Raw genomic sequence first — 16,757 nt, 5'->3', positions numbered from 1 at the left:
AATGTCTGGTGGAATGAGCACAAAATCGCAAGATGATACCCAGGAGGGGAGAACCCTCTTTCCCCAGCTTTACGCAGTCCCCAGTCTCCCCAGGCCAGAAACACAGGACACAGCAGGCAACATGAGAGGCTTCTTTATTCCATGATTCTGATCTTGCAAGATCTAACATCTCCACCCCTAGGCACTCTCCACCTGCCCATCCAGTCTGCTAATAAAATAAAATAAAATAAAATAAAAATCATGGTTCCTCCTCACATCTCTCTTCTGCTCTCTTCCTGCAAGTCTGCAGTGGGGAGTAAGAGGGTAAAGAGAAGCTTTCTCACCAGTTTTCAAATGATAACCACTAGTACTGACCTATCTTGAGGAAGCTCTACCCCACACAAAGTTCTTCTTCCCCTCTTCCCCATGCCCCATAATCAAATAGGCTCCATGGCAAAAGGGGTGGGACTGTAAGTCAAGGCTTCAGAGCATCATCTAACATTCCAGACCTTCTGCCCAGTTAAGAGGCAAACCCCATTCCTAACTTTCTACCTCCTTGGCCTACACCAGAGACTGCACCCCTCAACCAGCCTCTTAATTCTACCTGGATACTTGGTCCACTAGAAGGTCCATCAGTTAGTCAATCAGTCTTTTAAATCTTCTCAACCTCTAACCCAAACAGTACTCCCAATCATAACCCCAATCTATATCAAACCCCAAATGGAACTCAGCCCCTTTACTCTCCCTGTGGAAGGTCCTAGTGCATTCACTGGTTCCGGACAGGAATACAGTGATGGGAAGACCAGGTCACAGACCCAGCTTTTCGAAGGTAAAAAAGCTACCAAGCACCTGTGGCTTCTAGAGGCAAAGAAGTTTCTGGAATCTGGACATTTGCCAGAACATGTCCAAAAACCCACTGAAGGAAGAAGGAGTTTGTCTCAGGTAGTGAGAACCCCAAGGGACATTCAAACCCAGATGCCTTGGCATCAAAGGACTAGTCATGACATGTTTAGTTAAGATAAAGAGTTTCATAACTCTCCCGTAGGTCATAACATTCTTAGAGATTGGGCAGAGTCAGAAAAGGCGGCATCATCTCTAATACGGAATTTCAGAACTCAGTGCTGACAACAGGCCCTAGTGGGAGGGTTGGGAACTCTATCATGACAGATGCAGCGGAGGCAAACCTAGGTGAGCAGATGAATGGGACAGTTAGGGGTATAAGAAAAAGCCTCTCCAGTCATCCCCCCAGTTCCAAGACTGACAAAGCCCCACACCCACAGCCCTCAGGAGGCATTTATTACCTGCATTTCAGGCTCACCTTAAAGGTCCCATAACCCTTGAAGAACAGAGAAACGTCTATCCAGTTCTAGCCTGCTAGAGAACCTAGAATATACCGAATCCAGAGAGGGTTCCTGACCCAATTCCACAAACCCACATGTTGCTAGAGCTGCCCCAGGACAAATAAAGGTTCCAGACCTAGAATCGGAGGGGCAAGACACAGAGAACCCCTTTCTCCAATTTAAACAAACCAATAAGCAAACAAATAGGAGAAAGAACAATTCTAAAGTTAGAATTGTGGCAACAATAACATAAAACACTCAAGCCAAGTGCTAATCTCTGCCAGCAGAGCTGTGACCTCACATTTTGTGTTTCAGGTCACTGATCGCACTAGCAAGGGGGAGCTAGAAAATGCAATAGAATGAAGGCCTGGGTGCCACCCAAAGGCCTCAATAACTTATATTTACAGAGAAACCGAATGAGATGGGGACTGCAGGTAGAGGACTGTTCCCTTAAGAAAACCAGGCCTCCAGCCTTTTCCCTCCCCAGTTCCTAGCTTGCTCTCTCCTCAGAAACAATTGATTGTGGGGAAGAGGTTTTGACCAGCAAAACAGAGGCAGATCGAATCGTGACCTGCCACCCCTGCTCTCCCCAGTGAGAAATGAAGGTGGTGGCAGTTTCTGAGAATGGAGGGGCCTTGCAAGCCTCCATGCCCAAATCTGTCAGAGAAGCCAGGTGCAGGCCAGCAGCTTTCCTGGCTTCCAGAAAGTGACTGGGGCCTGGGCCCTGGCTCAGCTAGGGCCCCCCCAGAATGTGGTAGTGCACTTTGGTGTTGGTAGCAGCTCCGTGTTTCTGGCGCAGATGCAGCCGCAGTTGACTCTTGTGCCGGAAATGCAGGCCACAGGGGTTGCACTGTGGGGTGGAGAGGGAGAGAGCCGGGTCAGGTCCCTCCCCATCTGCAAGCACCTTTTAGGTGCTGAGCGAGGGAGAACTGTTAGCTCTCAGGCCAGGAGAAGCTCTTCAGTCCTCATGTCCTCCCAAATCCTCAGGGAGAGGCCAAGGAGATGGCTCCCCCTCTTCAGCAAAGGATTTTCCACCCCTTAGTTCCTCTTCAGGAGCCAGTGTCCAGCCAAGGAGCCTAACTTCTGTATCTGCCCATCCCTACCCCCATCTTCGCCCCTTACTCACATGCCTACCCTAGGCCCCACCCCTTGCACACATGGACTCTCCCAGGACTCCACCCAGTTGGAAGAGTTCTAGGGCCCTGCTGCGGCCCCCCCCCCCCCCCCCCCCGCCCCCGCCTGCTCCTCTCGGAGCCCAGCTCCCAGGGAAACGGGAGGTAAGTGTAAGGCTTTGGGCCAGGTACTCACGTGGTAAGGCTTCTCCCCCGTGTGGATGCGAACATGGCTTTTGAGGGTCTGTAGGTGACGGAAGCGAGTCCCGCACGTGGGGCAAGGATAGGGCTTCTCCCCGGTGTGGATCAGCACATGCGCGCGCAGATGTGCTACCTGGGAGGGGAGGTGAGCTCAGACTAGGCCTCTGGGAAAGACAGAAAGAACCCTCCCCCAAAGGGCCCACTCTGTCCTCTTGCAAAGTTGTCTTTAAGCCAGTTCTGAGACTGGCTCTGTACCTGTACAAAGCGGGAGCCACACGTCTCACACTTATAGGGCTTCTCTCCTGAATGGATGCGGCTGTGCGTTTTCAGGTTAGCGGGCCGGTTAAAGCGGGCTCCGCAGATGGAGCAGTGGTAGGGCTTTTCCCCTGGAGGCAGAGAGAAAGAGATGTCAGGGACTCTGCCCTAGGACACCTGTGGGCAGGAAGGCCAGGGGCCTCTCCTCTCTGTTCCTCCCCTACCTGTGTGCACCGTGCGGTGACTGGCCAGGTTGCCCTTGTAGCGGAAGGCAGACCGGCAGAGCTGACACTTGTAGGGCTTGTCCTCATCCCCAGGAGCCAAGGGGTCCAGCCCCGATGAGCACCCAGCCACAGCTTCACAGTTTTGGCAGCTGAAAAATTCACTTCCTGGGAATTGAGTGGGGCGGTGGGGGTGAGTAATGACAACAGCATCAGGGAATTCTCAAATCACACAGTAGGTTTCTTTTTCCCACTATACTGTTAAGAATTCTGGGGCTCATTTGACTTGCTGGAGGTCACAGGGTTAGCAAGAGGGGAAGCCAAGATCTGGCTCCATGTCTGCCTGTCTCCAAGGTACTCTGCTAATCTCCCCTCATAGCAGTGATGGTCCGTGGAGGCCCCTACGGGTGGGCAGAGGTTTCTGTTTCTCTCTCTTTTCTGGCACTGCTCTGGATGACACCTTGCCAGAACGGCCCTGCCGAGCTCTGGGCTGGCCACTCAGCCCTGGATGGGAATAGGCCAGAAGTTCCCAAACACTTGCTCATTGGAAGCTTTGAAAAATACTGATGCCTGGTTCTCACGTCTACACATTTTGATCTGTGGGGTGTGACTGGAGCAATGGGGTTTTTAAAAGCTCTGTAGGTGATTCTGATTTGCAGTATGTAATTGGAATAGGTCTTTCCCAAGGCCTTTTGGCCCAAACTGGCTTTGAGCGGCCACAAGGAGGAAAGCCCAGAAGGAAGTAAAAGGAGGAGCTCTTACCTGGTGGTGGACGAGCCCGCCCAGAGGGAGATGATGCAGTGGTTTCTTGAGCCCGGGGTGTGAGATGGAGGGTATTGACTGGAGCCCCACATTTGAGCTGTACAGTGGCAGCAGTTGGAGAGAGCCTAGGCCGAGTAAAGGTTAGGAGAGATTACGTGGAGGGGAGCTTCTCTGCTAGAGAACTTGGAGCCAAAGGCCTACCCTCTGGAAGTGAGCCAATGCTGACCAATGAGCCATATCCAATTGTGCTGCTAAAGACCCGCCACTCTGAGTACTCCTGGCCCCTGGCCAACTTCCTAAGGTGGGCTAGTGTCCCTGGAACCCACCCACTCACTCCCTGCTCTGGACCACCCAGGCCCCATGGCTCTCTGCCTCCTGGCTGAGGCTAGCCACTACAAATTCTTGGGGTTCCGTTTCTGTACCTGCTCTGGGGCCCGGGAATGGGTCCTTCTTCGCTGCCACTGCTGCTGCTGGAAGCCTCATCTCCACTGGGGAGCCCAGCTTGGGGGCAAAGTTGACCAGAACTCCTCTCCCCAACCAGGCTCCCTGCTTGGGAGGCCTGAGAGTTTAGCACGATGAACTTGTATTTTTTCCAGTTGCAGGCCTTGGGGTCGGGGCTGCCTGGACTGGGGAGGCCTTGACTGCAGCTGCGAGACTCAGTAGGTGGGTCTGGGTGCCCTTCGGAGCACCTGGGACTGCCTGGTGGCCGGGCCGTTGGGGGCGTGGGGGGTTCTGCCTCCAGGGGCCGCAGGGAGATGCCCAGAGGTTCATAGCTGGGAAAAGTGCGGTGGACATTAGTGCTATTTTCTGATCTTGGCTTCTGCCCTTGACACCTGGGATACCAACCACCTCATCCACGGAGAACACCGAGTGGGCTCCTCACCTGGCCTGAATGAAGCGGTGGCATGCCTGGACCACATGATCCATCTGCAAATAGGTGGCAGCCGCAAGAACGGCCGGTGCAGTGGCGGGAGAGAGGCGTAGGCGCGAAGTGTACATAAAGTCCAGAAGAGGAGCGAAGCCTCCGGCTTCGGGGCCCCCGGGCAGGGAGAGCACATCCACCCCAACTCCTGCACGGCCCCGGAAGATTGAATAGAAGAAGCCACTGGAGAAAGGGCAGATCATTCATGTTAGGGGCTAGGCTAGGGAACCACCACAGAAAGCCACGCCCCATAGAGAGTCCCGCCTCCTCCCCTGTCACCCCGCCCCCAATCCCAGGACGCCCCGCCTCCTGCTTTGGGCCAGGTTTGGCTCCAGATTTCTTCCCAAAGACCTTATGCCTCCGCCCCTTTCCCATTTGGTCCCATTCCGTCCCAAGAGGCTCCCCTCGAACCTGCAGGCGATGAGAACTGCCTTGTGTGCTCGAAGGGGTTGCCCGCCAACCAGTAGCGTGACGTCGGTGAGGATGCCGCGCAGGCGCAGCTCGTTGAGGTTGCCGAGCACGTCGGAGGAGTGGCGAGTGAACTCGCGGACGTAGCCCAGCGCTCGCTCCGGGGCTGCGGCGGATCCCATCGCGGCCAGGCCTGCGGGTGCCAGGGGATCCAGGCTGTCCTAAGACGCCCTCCCTCCCGCAGTTTGCCTCTTCCTCCTGAGGCTCACCTAGAGCCAAGCCCCCGGCCCGGCTCACGCAGCCTTCCTTAACTCATCCTGTTCTTTCTGCCCTCGGCCACATCATTGGTTCGCGTTGCTCCTCTACATTTGAAGGTGCCCACGGGGTCGATGGCGAGCGTGGGGACCCCGGCCCGCAACACCCCTGGTTGGACTCCTCGTGCCCTTCCAGCGCCCCCCCTTCCCCCACTCCCCTCCCGTCGGCTTCACCGCGCCCTCGGTCTCAGGTGCCGACCCTGTCCTAGGCGCTTTGCGGTCCACACACCAAATCCCAATCGAAGTTCCCTCCCTCGAGCCACGAATTCTACTACCATCTAGTCCCGGGCCCCTGGCTTAGTCCACTTTGGGGGCCTCCGTCTTCCTACCATCACCCAAAACCAACCCTTTTCCTGGACCCTGAGTCCGGCTCCCTCGGCCTCTCGTCCTTACCCCCGTCCTGCAGGGGCTGCCGCTCCTCTTCTCCAGGGGGTGGGGCCGCGCTCCCCTTTTGGCCTCGGCTCCTTTATCTGGCCGGGATGTCGGGGGCGGGGGGTGGAGGTGGGGTGAACGCCTGGGTCCGTATCCTTCCTTCCTCCGTCGCCCTCCAGATGGCGAGCCCGGGGCGGGGTCTCCGGCTCCAGGGCGGGCCTCGGAAGCACTGGGTGGTCGTAACCTTAGGGGTCTTGGGTCACCGAGGATGGGACATTCAAATTGGGGAGAGGGTTGGGGATCTCGAGAGTGGCAATATGAGTGACTGGGTTGTGGGGGTAGGGGAGCTGGGACGGTGAAAGTGGGTGGGTTGGCTTTTGGAAGGGGTGCTAGGAGCCTGTTACAGGAGAGTGGATACAGCGAGGCCCCCTGTCCAGGGTACGGTTACGGGGTGTAAAGGAGAGTCCTACGAGGCGTCAGGTTTGGGGAGGCGAAAGGGGGGTCCCAGACAGCCGAGGGGTGGTGTGAATGACGGGTTCCTCCAGCGGGCCTACCCAAAGGGGCACTCGGACCGGGCGGGGTAGGGAAAGGGCGGATATGATTTCTAGTGTGTTTCCTTCCATTGTCCTGCGACCGGACGGCTCCTCCAGCTGCTTCCCCTCGAGGAGGTGGGGAAAGTCCCGGGTGGGAGCGGAGAGACGCTCAGGAGACCCAGGCGTCCGGACTCTCGCTCCCGACTCGCTTCGGAATCCTTTTAGGGACCCGGAGAGAGAGACTCCCGCCCAAAGCCCGCTCGCCCTCCCCAGTCCCAGCCCGCTGGGGCCTCGGGCACTCGCCGGTCGGCTACGCTGGAGGCTGGCGCCGGGTCCAGCGCGGCAGGCAGGCAGAGCTCTCGGGCAGGCAATGCTCGGCTCCTTCCACGAGGGGGCGGGCGCGCACTGGCTTCGCCTAGCTGGTCCGTCTTCACCCGGCTTCGGGCGGGGCGGGGCGGGGCGGGGGGGGGGGGCGGGGGGCTCCACTCTGACAGGGGCTCAGGATCAATTCTGTCTGAACTGCGGAAACCTTCGACCTCGTCCCCTTTGCGCTGGTTTATTTTGTCCTTCTGTCTCCTAGGAGGGAACAAGGAAGGGTTGGACAGAGGGAGGGAGAGTTAGGCGACAGAAGTGACTTTCCTCCGAGGCTGGGGTTCCTACCCGGGGTGAGAAATCCGACGGCTTTGGGAGCAAGGGAAATGGGTGGGACAAGGAATGTGTGTGTGTGTGTGTGGGGGGGGGGGGTGTCTGAGCCCTGGGAGCACAGGGTTTTCCTTTCTAATTAGTCTATGCTATAATTTGCCTTAGAGGTGAGTTTTTAGTGAACATGAATATGGAAGTTGGATAGGGTAAACAAAGAGAAGGGAAAACAGGGACGTTCTCAGGATGAAAGAAGAGAAGGCAGGAGAGGCCTGATAACTAATTTTAAGTCCCTGATCCGGGAAATAGCACAGATGAAACCCTCATATTTTGTTTGAGGAGATGTTGGTTTGCAGGCAACAAGGTTCATTTGGAGAAGGGAAGCCAGCTGCAAAGCAGGACTTGGATTTGGGCTCAGGAGTCTCCCATTGCCAGGAAGTTGCATACCCAGGCCTGGGGCCCTTCCCTTCAGATTTGAGGGTATCTTTTTTTGGCATGCACAGAACTGTGGAATAACTGGGACTGGGGGTCACTAAGGACTAGGGACCATTTGGTGGCTTTTGATGTGATGGTTACTTTTGATCTCTGACTGGTACGGAGATCCTTTTGGTATCAGGATGGAGTTGAGTTTGTGTTATCTGGTCAATTGTGGTACGCATGTTTATTATGGGGAGTTGAGTCAGCTTGATTATTCTGGGCACTGTGAGCTGCATTCAGGCTTGAGGGCAAATGGTAAATCTGAGGCATGGAGCTGATTTTGAAGCTAATTTAGTTCTGGAAATTCTGACACCCACAATTTGGATATTGTCATCATGGAATATTAGGAGAACCTGCTAGGCGTTCTTAGGGAAGTGAAATGAGGATTTATAGTCATTGGTGTATATGGATGATCTGATTTCATGCTGATTTGGGGGTGCATTATGTTTTGGGGTGCCACATAAGTTGCAAGGCTCAGAGTAGATTTGGGGGGACATGAAATTCAATTTGGAGTCTTTCATTATTATGCGGTGGAACATAATGGAACCTGGGAGCATGTGTGAAGGCCTTCTATGATTGTGGGTCCATGAGGGGGAGCAAAGCTTTGCATTTGAATGTTGTGGAAACTTACTTTGAGGAAGGGATATTCCTGTGTGTGCACAGATGGCGGAGGAGCTTTATCCAGGGGCAGAAACAAGATGAGGGCTCAGGGTGGGAAATTAAAGTTTTGGGGTGTTCTTATTTTGGGGTGTTTGCAACTATTTGGGTGAAACTGAGGGGTGGGTCATAAGGTGAGATTGAATTAGAGAGTTTACTTAATTTGGAATGCATTTAGTTGTCCTTTGGTTATAGCTCCTTTTCACCCCAGATTCTAGAAATCTTCTTTAGTGAACCCCAAATATGACCAGGATTTGATGCGAGAAATTTGGGAAGGAATGCATTTCCTCTTATTTCTATGTGGTCCAAATAGGTCTGAGGGAGAAAAGGTGATTTTAGACTCCGAACCCCAATTTCTTAAGGGAGCACACCTCAGTTGGGAGAAGGTGGAGAAAATGGGGTGTCTTGTGGTAAAGTGGACACCCTGAATAGGTCAGTGCTGTTGGAACTGTGGCAAGGAGAGGTGGTGGTTGGGTACAAGGAGGTGATTCTCGTACCCTGATTTTCTAGATAAGAGCCCCAAACAGAAAGCTGAAGGAGAGCTGTGAGTGTGGGTGAGATGGGGAGAGGGGTTCCCCACGGCAGCAGGGGCTAGGGGGCAAGCCAGGCCAGCTCTGCACGCCTGGGTCCCTGCTCTGTGCGGCTCTCCTCCCCCCTCTCCCTCCCACCGCCCACCCCCACAACCCAAGGGAAAAAAACTGCCTGTGCAACAGCAATGGCAGATTCCAGTCCTCCAGGCTTTCCTGAACCACCACCGAGACCAGCCAGGGGGGAGGGGAAGGGAGGATCGGGCTTTCCTGCTTCCCTAAGACTGGGGCTAGGAGCTTGACCTCCTGGCCCCTAGCCCTTCAAGGAGTGCCCCCCCTGGTATGGAAGCCAGGTGTCCTGGACCCTAGCCCCCGAGCGGGGGGGCCTGGAGAGACGGGGAGGAGGAAGGAGGGAGTGACTTCCAAAATTGGCATCGGGACAGAGCAGGGCTGGCGGGAGGCAGGCGAAAGACAGAATTTTCCTGAAAAAACGGGGCTATCTGAGGACCCCAAATTTGGAGAGGTAGTCCAGGACTGTCCTGCCAACATCCTAGATTTTTTGGGGATTTTTTGGGGGCCCCGGGACCCCTCTAGATGGGGTGAGGAATGTAGTGTTGGGGGAATCTGACTGGGGCATTGCAGCTGCCTCTCCCGCCGAGTTGGACACGGATGGGCTGGGACGGGTTTGGGGGGGTGTCCCCAATTCTGACTGGGAGTGGAGGAACCCCCTCCTCAGCTCTCTTGTGGGGGTCCCCCCTCTCTAGGGCACTCCCCACTCCCTGAGCCAGCCGAGAGGAAGGAGGCCAACGATGCGACTGGGGCGGCTCCTTTCTCCTGCACCCCAAATGTGAGGGATGCACCCCAAATTTTGCTCCCTTCAAAATAGGGGACCAGGATCTCAGGGGAGAGTAGCTGAGGTAAGTGGGGAGGAAAGTGTCCCCTGTTTTCAGGAGAGACGTGGCGGTTGGGGGGGGGGGAGGTTTGGAGGTGCGTGCTGGGGTGGGGTTGGGCTTTGTCAATCTTGGAACTGGGGGGATAATTGGAGAGGCTTTTTCTTATGGCCCTAAAGTGTAGTCCCCCAGGTGGAAACCAAAGGCTGAGACCAGGGGGCGCCCCAACATCTCCAGCCATTAGTAAAGTGTTTGATTTCTGTTTCACCCCACAAAAGCTTTGCCAAGGATAGGAGCTGGGGGGCAGCTGTTCAGTTTAGGGACTCTGGGGGGTAAGATGAGGAGCAGGAGACTTTGGCAAGATTTGATGCAGGAGAGATAAGGGTGTCAGAGGAGTCTGGCACCCCCAGGCCTAAAAAGCCTGCTTACACCTACCATCTTAGATCTTTTTTATTGCTAAGAGTTTTGGGGGGTGTGTCGAAAGGTAGGGTGGTAAAGGGTGGGATGGGAGGTGAGAGGATAACTTTGGGGTTTTAGAGGATATTATTTTGATTTGCAGGAGGGATTTTGCTCCTTGGATGTTGATTTCTGGGGTGTGCTTTTAAGAAATCAAATACTGGACAGGAGAAAGGGCTGCGGGAAGGCCTTGGGTGGGGGTGGGGAGGCATGTCTCAGCTGGGACGTGGCTTTTTTGGGGTGGGCCCACTCCTGAGCCTGGCGGGCGGGCAGTGGGGGCTGTTGCGCTGGGTGGGACTTGGGTTCTGGGGGGCAATGGGGAGTGGAAGCAGAGCTGGGGGCTGGATACCTGGTCCCCAGGTCGAGATGGCCCCTTCCTGGCCCTGCTGCTCTCCTTCCCCCCCACCCCCGGCCTCCATTTCCTGCCTATGGCCTCCATCTTGAGGCAGCCCAGGCCCAGGGCCACTTCCGGCCCCCCTCTGCCTGCCACGCTCTGGCCCCACCACCTCTGGATTGCCAACTCCAACCCTGCTGTCCTTGGCCTCCTGTCTCTCCTTGCTTTCTCTTGGGTTCTGACCCAGAGAGGGAGGATCGGACACAGGAAGCCTTGGGTCCCTGCCCCGTGACTCGGGAGTTTGTTGGCCCCCCGTGTCATTCCCATTTCTCCGCCTCTGACCCCACCCTAGGGATCCCCAGGCAGTTTCTACAGAGGGAAGATGGTTCCAGTGTTATTATACTGAGACTCACCGTAGGCCCCTCTCCCTCCAGTTGCCTGCCCAGCTCCTAACCCTGGTTTTGTTTTCCCCAACCATTCTTGGGGGCCATGTTTGCTGCCTTTTATATCTTCTCTCTCTCCCTGCTCTTGGTAGTGAGGGTCTTCCCAGCACTGTCTTATTCTCCCTTCCTCTCAACCCACCCGTCCTGCTCCCGCCCCAGCAGCACACTGTGGTTTGTACGGCACTGTGGCCACGTCCAAACCACACTGTGGTGTTAGAGCGAGGGTGGGGGAGGCACCGCTGAGCCCAGGAGGCCACCCTGGAGAAGCGACACAGACATCTGGGGCCTTCTTGCGAGGTTGGGGGTGGGGATCCGGGGAAGGGGGAAGGGAGGTATGAAAGCATGGGAAACAGCCCCTCTAAACTCCCCAGGGCAGTCTCAGGAGTACTGACTGCTAGGGACCCTGGGAGTAAGTTCTGCCTTCAGAGAGCAAAGTGGAGTCTTTGTTCCCCACACCCTGCTCCCCTGGCTCTAGCAGCACAGAAATATTGGCACTGGGAAGAGTCTGCCAATATTGGCTGAGCTGCTCCAGGCAGGGTAGTGAGAGCAGCCCAGGAGGGGCTGAGTCCCTGGGGGCTAAGGAGAGAGGGAATGGTCCCTTGTACTTAAATAATATTAAGTGAAGGAACCAAGCTGAGAGCGAAGTCTCTTTATTATTTTCTGTATAAAAATGTCCATCAGATGCACATCAAAGGGGTTGGGGCAGATGCTTATACAGGAACAACAAGGGGGCAGCCCCAGCAGTCTTTTGACCCCCTCTCATGCAGGCCTTGCTCAGAGTCCCAGGCGATCCACAGGTCCAGGGTAAACAGTGAGAGGGGTCAGAGGTGGAAGGCTCAGCGAGACAGCAGAGGAGGATCAGCAGAGGTCACGAGGCCAGAATCCAGGGTCAGGCTGTCTGGAACAGGAAGCAAAATGGCCGAGATGGAGCGAGCCCCAAGTATGCTTCCGAGACAATTCCTGTCTCCCCAGAGCTCCCAGCTCTTTACTGATCCAGTCACCTGCGCTGTGTATGAGAACCTTCTCTTCCAAAGCCCCTGTATAAGGGAGGGGACTCCTGCTAAGACCCTCCCCTACTATTCACGAGACACTGCCTCCCCGACCCCTTCAGCTGGTGTGGGAGGAGGAGGACTCCTACCCTGGTCGAAGTTGAGTTTCTTGGATGGAGGAGTTTCTCCTAGCCCTTCAATATCCACCAGGTCACTGTTGGCGTCGGAGTCGTTCAGAGCACTGAGTGTCACATCTGGGAGGGGGCATAAGCTAGGTTCTAGGTTCCCTGACTCTCCCTCCTACCCCCACCCCAGCCACACTCTGGGAACCTTCACTGGGAGAGGAAGAGATCTGTCCTTCTTTGATCCAAGCCCAATTCTCTCACTGAACCTCAGATGGGATTTTAACCCCTAGGCAGCAACTCCACAGCCCTCACCAGCCTTCTGTTTCTTTATGGGGGGACCCCCAGCCTCAGGGACACTGGAGCTGCTTGGTGGAGGGGCAGCTGGAGGAGGCGACAAGACACCAGATGCCACCTTCTTCAGCCCTTTCTTGGGTGACTCAGATGGAAGGGGGATACCAGAGTCTTCATATACTTTGCGCTTCACAGTGGCCTTTATCTGAGCCCTGAAGAGAAGAGAGCAGGTTAGGGAGTCATCATCAGAGAGGCTGAGGGAAGAAGGGAGGGGTGGGGCAGGGATAATGGGCCTCTCTGGAGGAATACTGGGGAGCCCCTTCAGAATCTGGATAAGGATCCAAGTTAGGGCCCCAATCCTTTGGTAGGGCCTCATTTTCCTGAAGCTTTTCACTCACTTAGGGTAGATGAGTATAATGAGTGAATTTCCTGAACTGAGTAGTGGGAAGGGCCCATGTCCTAATTCTCTTTTGGGAGAGAAGTATGGATGTGAAAGGCAAACAGGTAAGTCTCAGTGATCTACAGGTAGATTCTGATAAATTAGTTCAGAATCACAGTATCCCTGGAAACACAGCAATAGAGTCTCAAAAGATCTGTATAAATAATCAGGCAACTCCCATTACCAAATTCAATTACTGGGTATCACAGGCAATCTAAAATCAAATTCTGGGAAGGTCCTGATTACAGTAGCATTTAAGTAACTTCTGACCAATTATGACAATTCTTTTATCTTTCAGTCCTCAAGGGGATGCTAACAAAACTAAAAACTAGCAGCAAAGTAGGAAAGATGTTGAGCTAGGAGTCCTGAGGAAGATGGAACAATGGGTATGGAGGAAGAAAGCTGCCCACCCCCCTCTTTCTCTACCAGCCACCCCTCCCTCACACTGTCCGTTCCTTGATGACACAGCTGATGTGATTAAGATCGTCCCCAAACCGCTTCACAGCAGCCCTCAGCATCTCTATCTCCGTCTCCGTCCACTTGGCACTGTCAGAGGGGAGAGGGGAATAGCGAAAGTGGGAGGAGGAGGGGTGTGGAGACAGCTCCCAGGCTATGCATTCCACAGCAACCAGCCTCCCCCCACCATCCCTGGAGCCCCTCCCATAAAGAGGTCCTCCTTAAAAAAAAAAAGCTCAAGATACCTTGGGAACCCCGGGGACCCCCAAACACATATTGCAACAACCGCCACATTGCAAGAAAGCCGATTCCCTGCTATCGTGAAATAGCTGCTGTAAACTGCCCACTGAAACCAATTCAAAAAGTAGGGGGGTCTTACAGAACACCTGAACACAGCCTGCAGCAATCTGAGGGAATTCCCCAAGACGTGGGGTGGGTGGGTAGTGGTGGTGGTCTATGGTCTGTGGGTTCGGGTTAAGAGCCTCGTATGTGGTTCTACCTGTCATTCATTCAAGCACTTATACCAGGCACAAAGGCCTACTAAAGCTAACATCTGTCCCTGCCCTAGTGTCCATGTCAGTGACGAGTCCAGGCGTCCGCACTCAGAGTCCACGACCCAGGCCGGGCTCACGTACCCCGCGGGGGAAGAGTCGGCCACTGGATGCAGCTGCATCGTCAGCTCCCCGAGCTTCGTGAAGGCTGCACCCGCTGCGGAGAAGATCTCTCCGACCTGCGGGTGGGGCAGCGTTACGGGGGGCCGCGGCACGGAGCCGCGGCACAGCCCCGCGCCGTCCCGCCCAGACCCCTAGCCCCACCCCAGGCTCGATTCCCGCCTGCCTCCCGCCGCCCAAACCCCATCCCAGGCGGAAGAGTAGCGAGCGATCTGGCGGGGGACGGGTGGGGACATCCCGTGGCCGCCAGGGAGCGCTGTCCGCAAGGGAGGTCGAACCTTTGTGGACGCTGACGTCATGGTCCGTGCGCCTCCGGCACGGAGACGCTGCCGCCGCCGCCGCCGCCGCCAGGGAGCCGGGACCACCGAGAGCCAGCCGATCCAACGCGCCGACCCGCGCAGGAAGTCCCGCCCCTCCCCGCACCTGATTGGCTCGAACTCGGCCGCTCAGTGCCTCACCAGCAGGTTGCTTAGGCCGCCTCAGCGCGTGGAGAGGAGTGGAAGAGACCGCCTCCCTTCCGGTCCGGCTTCACTACACTTCCGTCGAGGGGTAGGGACTGCCTACTTGGAGGCCGACATCCAGCCCCCAGTGCCCGCCTCTCCCAACCCAAGCACAGACTCCAGGCTTAAGAGAGCAGCTTCTCTTTATTGTATTTTGGGAAGAGGCGAGGGGACTGGAAGGACAGTGACAGCCAGCCCCAGCCTCCCTCCACTGGGGCTGGGCCCCAGAATGAGGGTCAGTAGGGGGCGGGGAGAGTCTTTAAATAGAAGAGGGGTCTGAAGAGGGTAAATGCGGCCGTGCTCTAACGCACCATATATTCCTTGCGCTTATTGAGCCGAACTTGGCAGAAAGAAAAGCCTCCGAGGAGGAGGTAAAGGCCCGCAGCGATGAAGCAGTTGTAGCTGACTTGCTCGTAAAGATCGTATATGTTCTGGGGGCCATTCCTAGGGGAGGGGATTAGGCAGAGAAGTGTCAGAAACATTAATAGCAGCCAACATTTACAGAGTACTTACTATGTGCTAGGACGGGTTCTAACTGCTTTTACGTGCATTATCTTATTCAATCTTCTTCACCCTATGGGGTGAGTTCTATTACTGCATCCATTTGCAGAGGGAGACGGAGGCACAGGAAAGTTAAGTAACATACGTAAAGAAGCCACAACTAAAGTGGTGGGTTTAGGATGGCTGCTGAGGTCTGACAACCAAGACCTATACAAACTGTATGCTAAAGAGAGCAGTTATCCGCACCCAGTGTCCTAGCCACTGGGCCCCAAGCATCCAGCCTCCTGAAATTCCCCGCCCAGAATTCTGACCACAGGCCCAGCCACCTCCCACCTACCCCCAGCCTCTCCCACTTGACACTTACTCAAAATCTTTCTCCGTGAAGGGAACGTCCTCAATTAGCACAGCGGAATGGACGTTAAAAAAGATTCCCAGCATTATCTGAAACGGAATGGGTAGGTTTTGACTTAAGGCATCTGCGCTGGTCACTTCCTAAACTCCTTCCACTTCTAATGTTGCCACAACACCTGGGTTTGGGAATTAACAGAATGCACTGGGAAGAGAGGTAGCTGTTGCTAGATTCGTACTCAGTCACCTGGAACAGGGCTTGAAGAGGTGACAGAGACGACTTGGCTGGGGAAAGGGCAGAAATAGTGAGTAACCCAGGAACCCCCAATTATTCCCCTCTTCAGAGGCGTCATTCTCACGGGACAGGGCAGAAGGGATCAGGGGGAATCAGCATTTATTATTTCTTCCTGGAGTGGGGCGGGTAGAGTCCTGGGCAAACAAGGCCCCAGCTACACATTTCGGCAACAAAATTCAGTTTAAGCATCTCTCAGGAACCCAGCGCTTCTTCCTCTTACAAAATTTACCAGCCCGGGCTCCCATTTCAAGCTCCAGCTTTCTCCGCCATAGCCCGCCCCACTCTAGTTCTCTATTTCTCAATCTCAGTTCTGTCTTGTTCTCCAAAGACTAATTCCCCCCCGCCCCCACCGCGCCTGCTGCTGCTTTCTAAGGCCTGGAGTCTCCTAGCCTCCCAGCCCTCCAACACCGGGCCCCCAGGTCCTCTCCAGTTCTCGCAGGCCAGCCCCTCACCAACATGATCACTCCCCAGGCGCTGAGGACGATGCCGCAGGCGGCCAGCTTGGGCCCACAGCACAGAAGCGACACCATGAAGATGGAAGTCGGGGGTCGCCTAGAACTGGGCCGAGTGGAAAGGCGGTGAAAGGAATCCCCGAAGGGCCGGAGCGGTGAAAGCCGGCTGAACTCGGGGGCTCGCGCCGGGGACAGCAGGCTGGAGGTCGGCCGAGGGGCGGGGCCTCGGGCCCAACCTTCACGCGGGGGGGCGCCGGGCGGAGGACACCGAGCGACTTTGGCTCTTCTCCAGGCATTGGTGGTAAAAGGCGGTGTCTGAAACCAAAGCAGCCTCTCGGAGTCCCGTATTGACCCAAGCATCCGGGGCGCGAGTATTGGAAGAGCAAGTGCCTAAAGTTTCTTGGTTCCCCCCTCTCCAGGTTGGAATGGACAGAGCCGGAGCATCACGTGATCCTGGTTGGCAGGTCACATGACGAGGAACCCCCAGCAGCTGGTTTTTGGGGAAAGCGTCTAGGTCGCAGAGCTCCTGGTAACCTTGGAGGTGGGCTCTTAGTAGCAGCGGACTGGAACCGACTTTTCCCCTCAGATACTATACTTTCGGGTGGTATCAATCTGTGGTGGGACATAGAAACTCACGTCGAGAGAGAACGCCTGTATCTCCGCTCATCCCTACCTTTAAAAATAGGTATTCTGACACAGTACAAGGAAATAAGAGACACTTCCTGAGGTCAAGCGTACTGTTGTGGCCAGAACGCTTTAAAATTGCGGAGCGTTCTTGGCATTGGGGATACTTGAGTGACGTTTGTTACCAAACATGGAACACTAAATGGTTTGTGATACCAAATCCA

The 16,757-nt window shown here is 55.4% G+C and overlaps 3 protein-coding genes across 9 annotated transcripts; all 3 read right to left on the bottom strand.

Annotated features, from left to right (window-relative positions):
* Positions 1–116: 116 nt before the first annotated feature.
* Positions 117–5,935, bottom strand: BCL6B (BCL6B transcription repressor). Of its 2 annotated transcripts, XM_080678035.1 has the most exons (9): positions 5,908–5,935; positions 5,204–5,393; positions 4,754–4,975; positions 4,293–4,643; positions 3,871–3,995; positions 3,112–3,276; positions 2,888–3,018; positions 2,628–2,765; positions 117–2,169 (listed from the first exon to the last, which is right to left on the bottom strand). In XM_080678035.1, the coding sequence occupies exons 2-9, from the start codon at positions 5,380–5,382 to the stop codon at positions 2,053–2,055; spliced, it is 1,428 nt and encodes a 475-aa protein (XP_080534161.1). In that variant the 5' UTR covers positions 5,383–5,393; positions 5,908–5,935; the 3' UTR covers positions 117–2,052. The 2 variants fall into 2 exon arrangements, with proteins under 2 accessions (XP_080534161.1, XP_080534162.1); XM_080678036.1 differs by lacking the exon at positions 4,293–4,643 and having other exon boundaries at positions 118–2,169.
* Positions 5,936–11,476: 5,541 nt separating this feature from the next.
* BACC1 (BPTF associated chromatin complex component 1) lies at positions 11,477–14,346 on the bottom strand. 6 transcript variants are annotated; one of them, XM_080682029.1, is made up of 6 exons: positions 14,092–14,346; positions 13,778–13,872; positions 13,131–13,232; positions 12,269–12,459; positions 11,981–12,085; positions 11,477–11,736 (listed from the first exon to the last, which is right to left on the bottom strand). In XM_080682029.1, the coding sequence occupies exons 1-6, from the start codon at positions 14,110–14,112 to the stop codon at positions 11,732–11,734; spliced, it is 519 nt and encodes a 172-aa protein (XP_080538155.1). In that variant the 5' UTR covers positions 14,113–14,346; the 3' UTR covers positions 11,477–11,731. The 6 variants fall into 6 exon arrangements, with proteins under 6 accessions (XP_080538155.1, XP_080538154.1, XP_080538156.1 ...); XM_080682028.1 differs by having other exon boundaries at positions 11,477–11,740; positions 14,092–14,337; XM_080682030.1 differs by lacking the exon at positions 13,131–13,232 and having other exon boundaries at positions 11,477–11,740; positions 14,092–14,337.
* A 92-nt stretch (positions 14,347–14,438) lies between these two features.
* RNASEK (ribonuclease K) lies at positions 14,439–16,220 on the bottom strand. The gene is made up of 3 exons (XM_080682027.1): positions 15,910–16,220; positions 15,179–15,255; positions 14,439–14,757 (listed from the first exon to the last, which is right to left on the bottom strand). The coding sequence occupies exons 1-3, from the start codon at positions 15,985–15,987 to the stop codon at positions 14,616–14,618; spliced, it is 297 nt and encodes a 98-aa protein (XP_080538153.1). The 5' UTR covers positions 15,988–16,220; the 3' UTR covers positions 14,439–14,615.
* Positions 16,221–16,757: the final 537 nt, after the last annotated feature.

The sequence above is a fragment of the Plecotus auritus genome (genome assembly GCF_963455305.1).
Source record: "Plecotus auritus genome assembly, chromosome: 7".
Taxonomy (NCBI): Eukaryota; Metazoa; Chordata; class Mammalia; order Chiroptera; family Vespertilionidae; genus Plecotus; species Plecotus auritus.
The sequence above is the reverse complement of the archived record's forward strand: the minus strand, read 5'-3'. Positions and strand labels throughout refer to the sequence as shown.

What these genes read in the sequence shown, in the direction of transcription:
- BACC1 (XM_080682028.1), bottom strand. Translation starts at nt 14,112, where the DNA reads ATGACGTCAGCGTCCACAAAG. An exon ending in TGACGTCAGCGTCCACAAAG is followed by an intron (nt 13,873 to 14,091) that starts GTTCGACCTCCC and finishes CCCCACCCGCAG; the next exon opens with GTCGGAGAGATCTTCTCCGC. An exon ending in GAAACTCAACTTCGACCAGG is followed by an intron (nt 11,741 to 11,980) that starts GTAGGAGTCCTC and finishes TTCCTGTTCCAG; the next exon opens with ACAGCCTGACCCTGGATTCT.
- BCL6B (XM_080678035.1), bottom strand. Translation starts at nt 5,382, where the DNA reads ATGGGATCCGCCGCAGCCCCGGAGCGAGCGCTGGGCTACGTCCGCGAG. An exon ending in GCAGTTCTCATCGCCTGCAG is followed by an intron (nt 4,976 to 5,203) that starts GTTCGAGGGGAG and finishes CCCTTTCTCCAG; the next exon opens with TGGCTTCTTCTATTCAATCT. An exon ending in GTGGCTCCCGCTTTGTACAG is followed by an intron (nt 2,766 to 2,887) that starts GTACAGAGCCAG and finishes CTCCCCTCCCAG; the next exon opens with GTAGCACATCTGCGCGCGCA.
- RNASEK (XM_080682027.1), bottom strand. Translation starts at nt 15,987, where the DNA reads ATGGTGTCGCTTCTGTGCTGTGGGCCCAAGCTGGCCGCCTGCGGCATC. An exon ending in CCTGGGGAGTGATCATGTTG is followed by an intron (nt 15,256 to 15,909) that starts GTGAGGGGCTGG and finishes ATTCCGTTTCAG; the next exon opens with ATAATGCTGGGAATCTTTTT. An exon ending in TTCACGGAGAAAGATTTTGA is followed by an intron (nt 14,758 to 15,178) that starts GTAAGTGTCAAG and finishes CCCCTCCCCTAG; the next exon opens with GAATGGCCCCCAGAACATAT.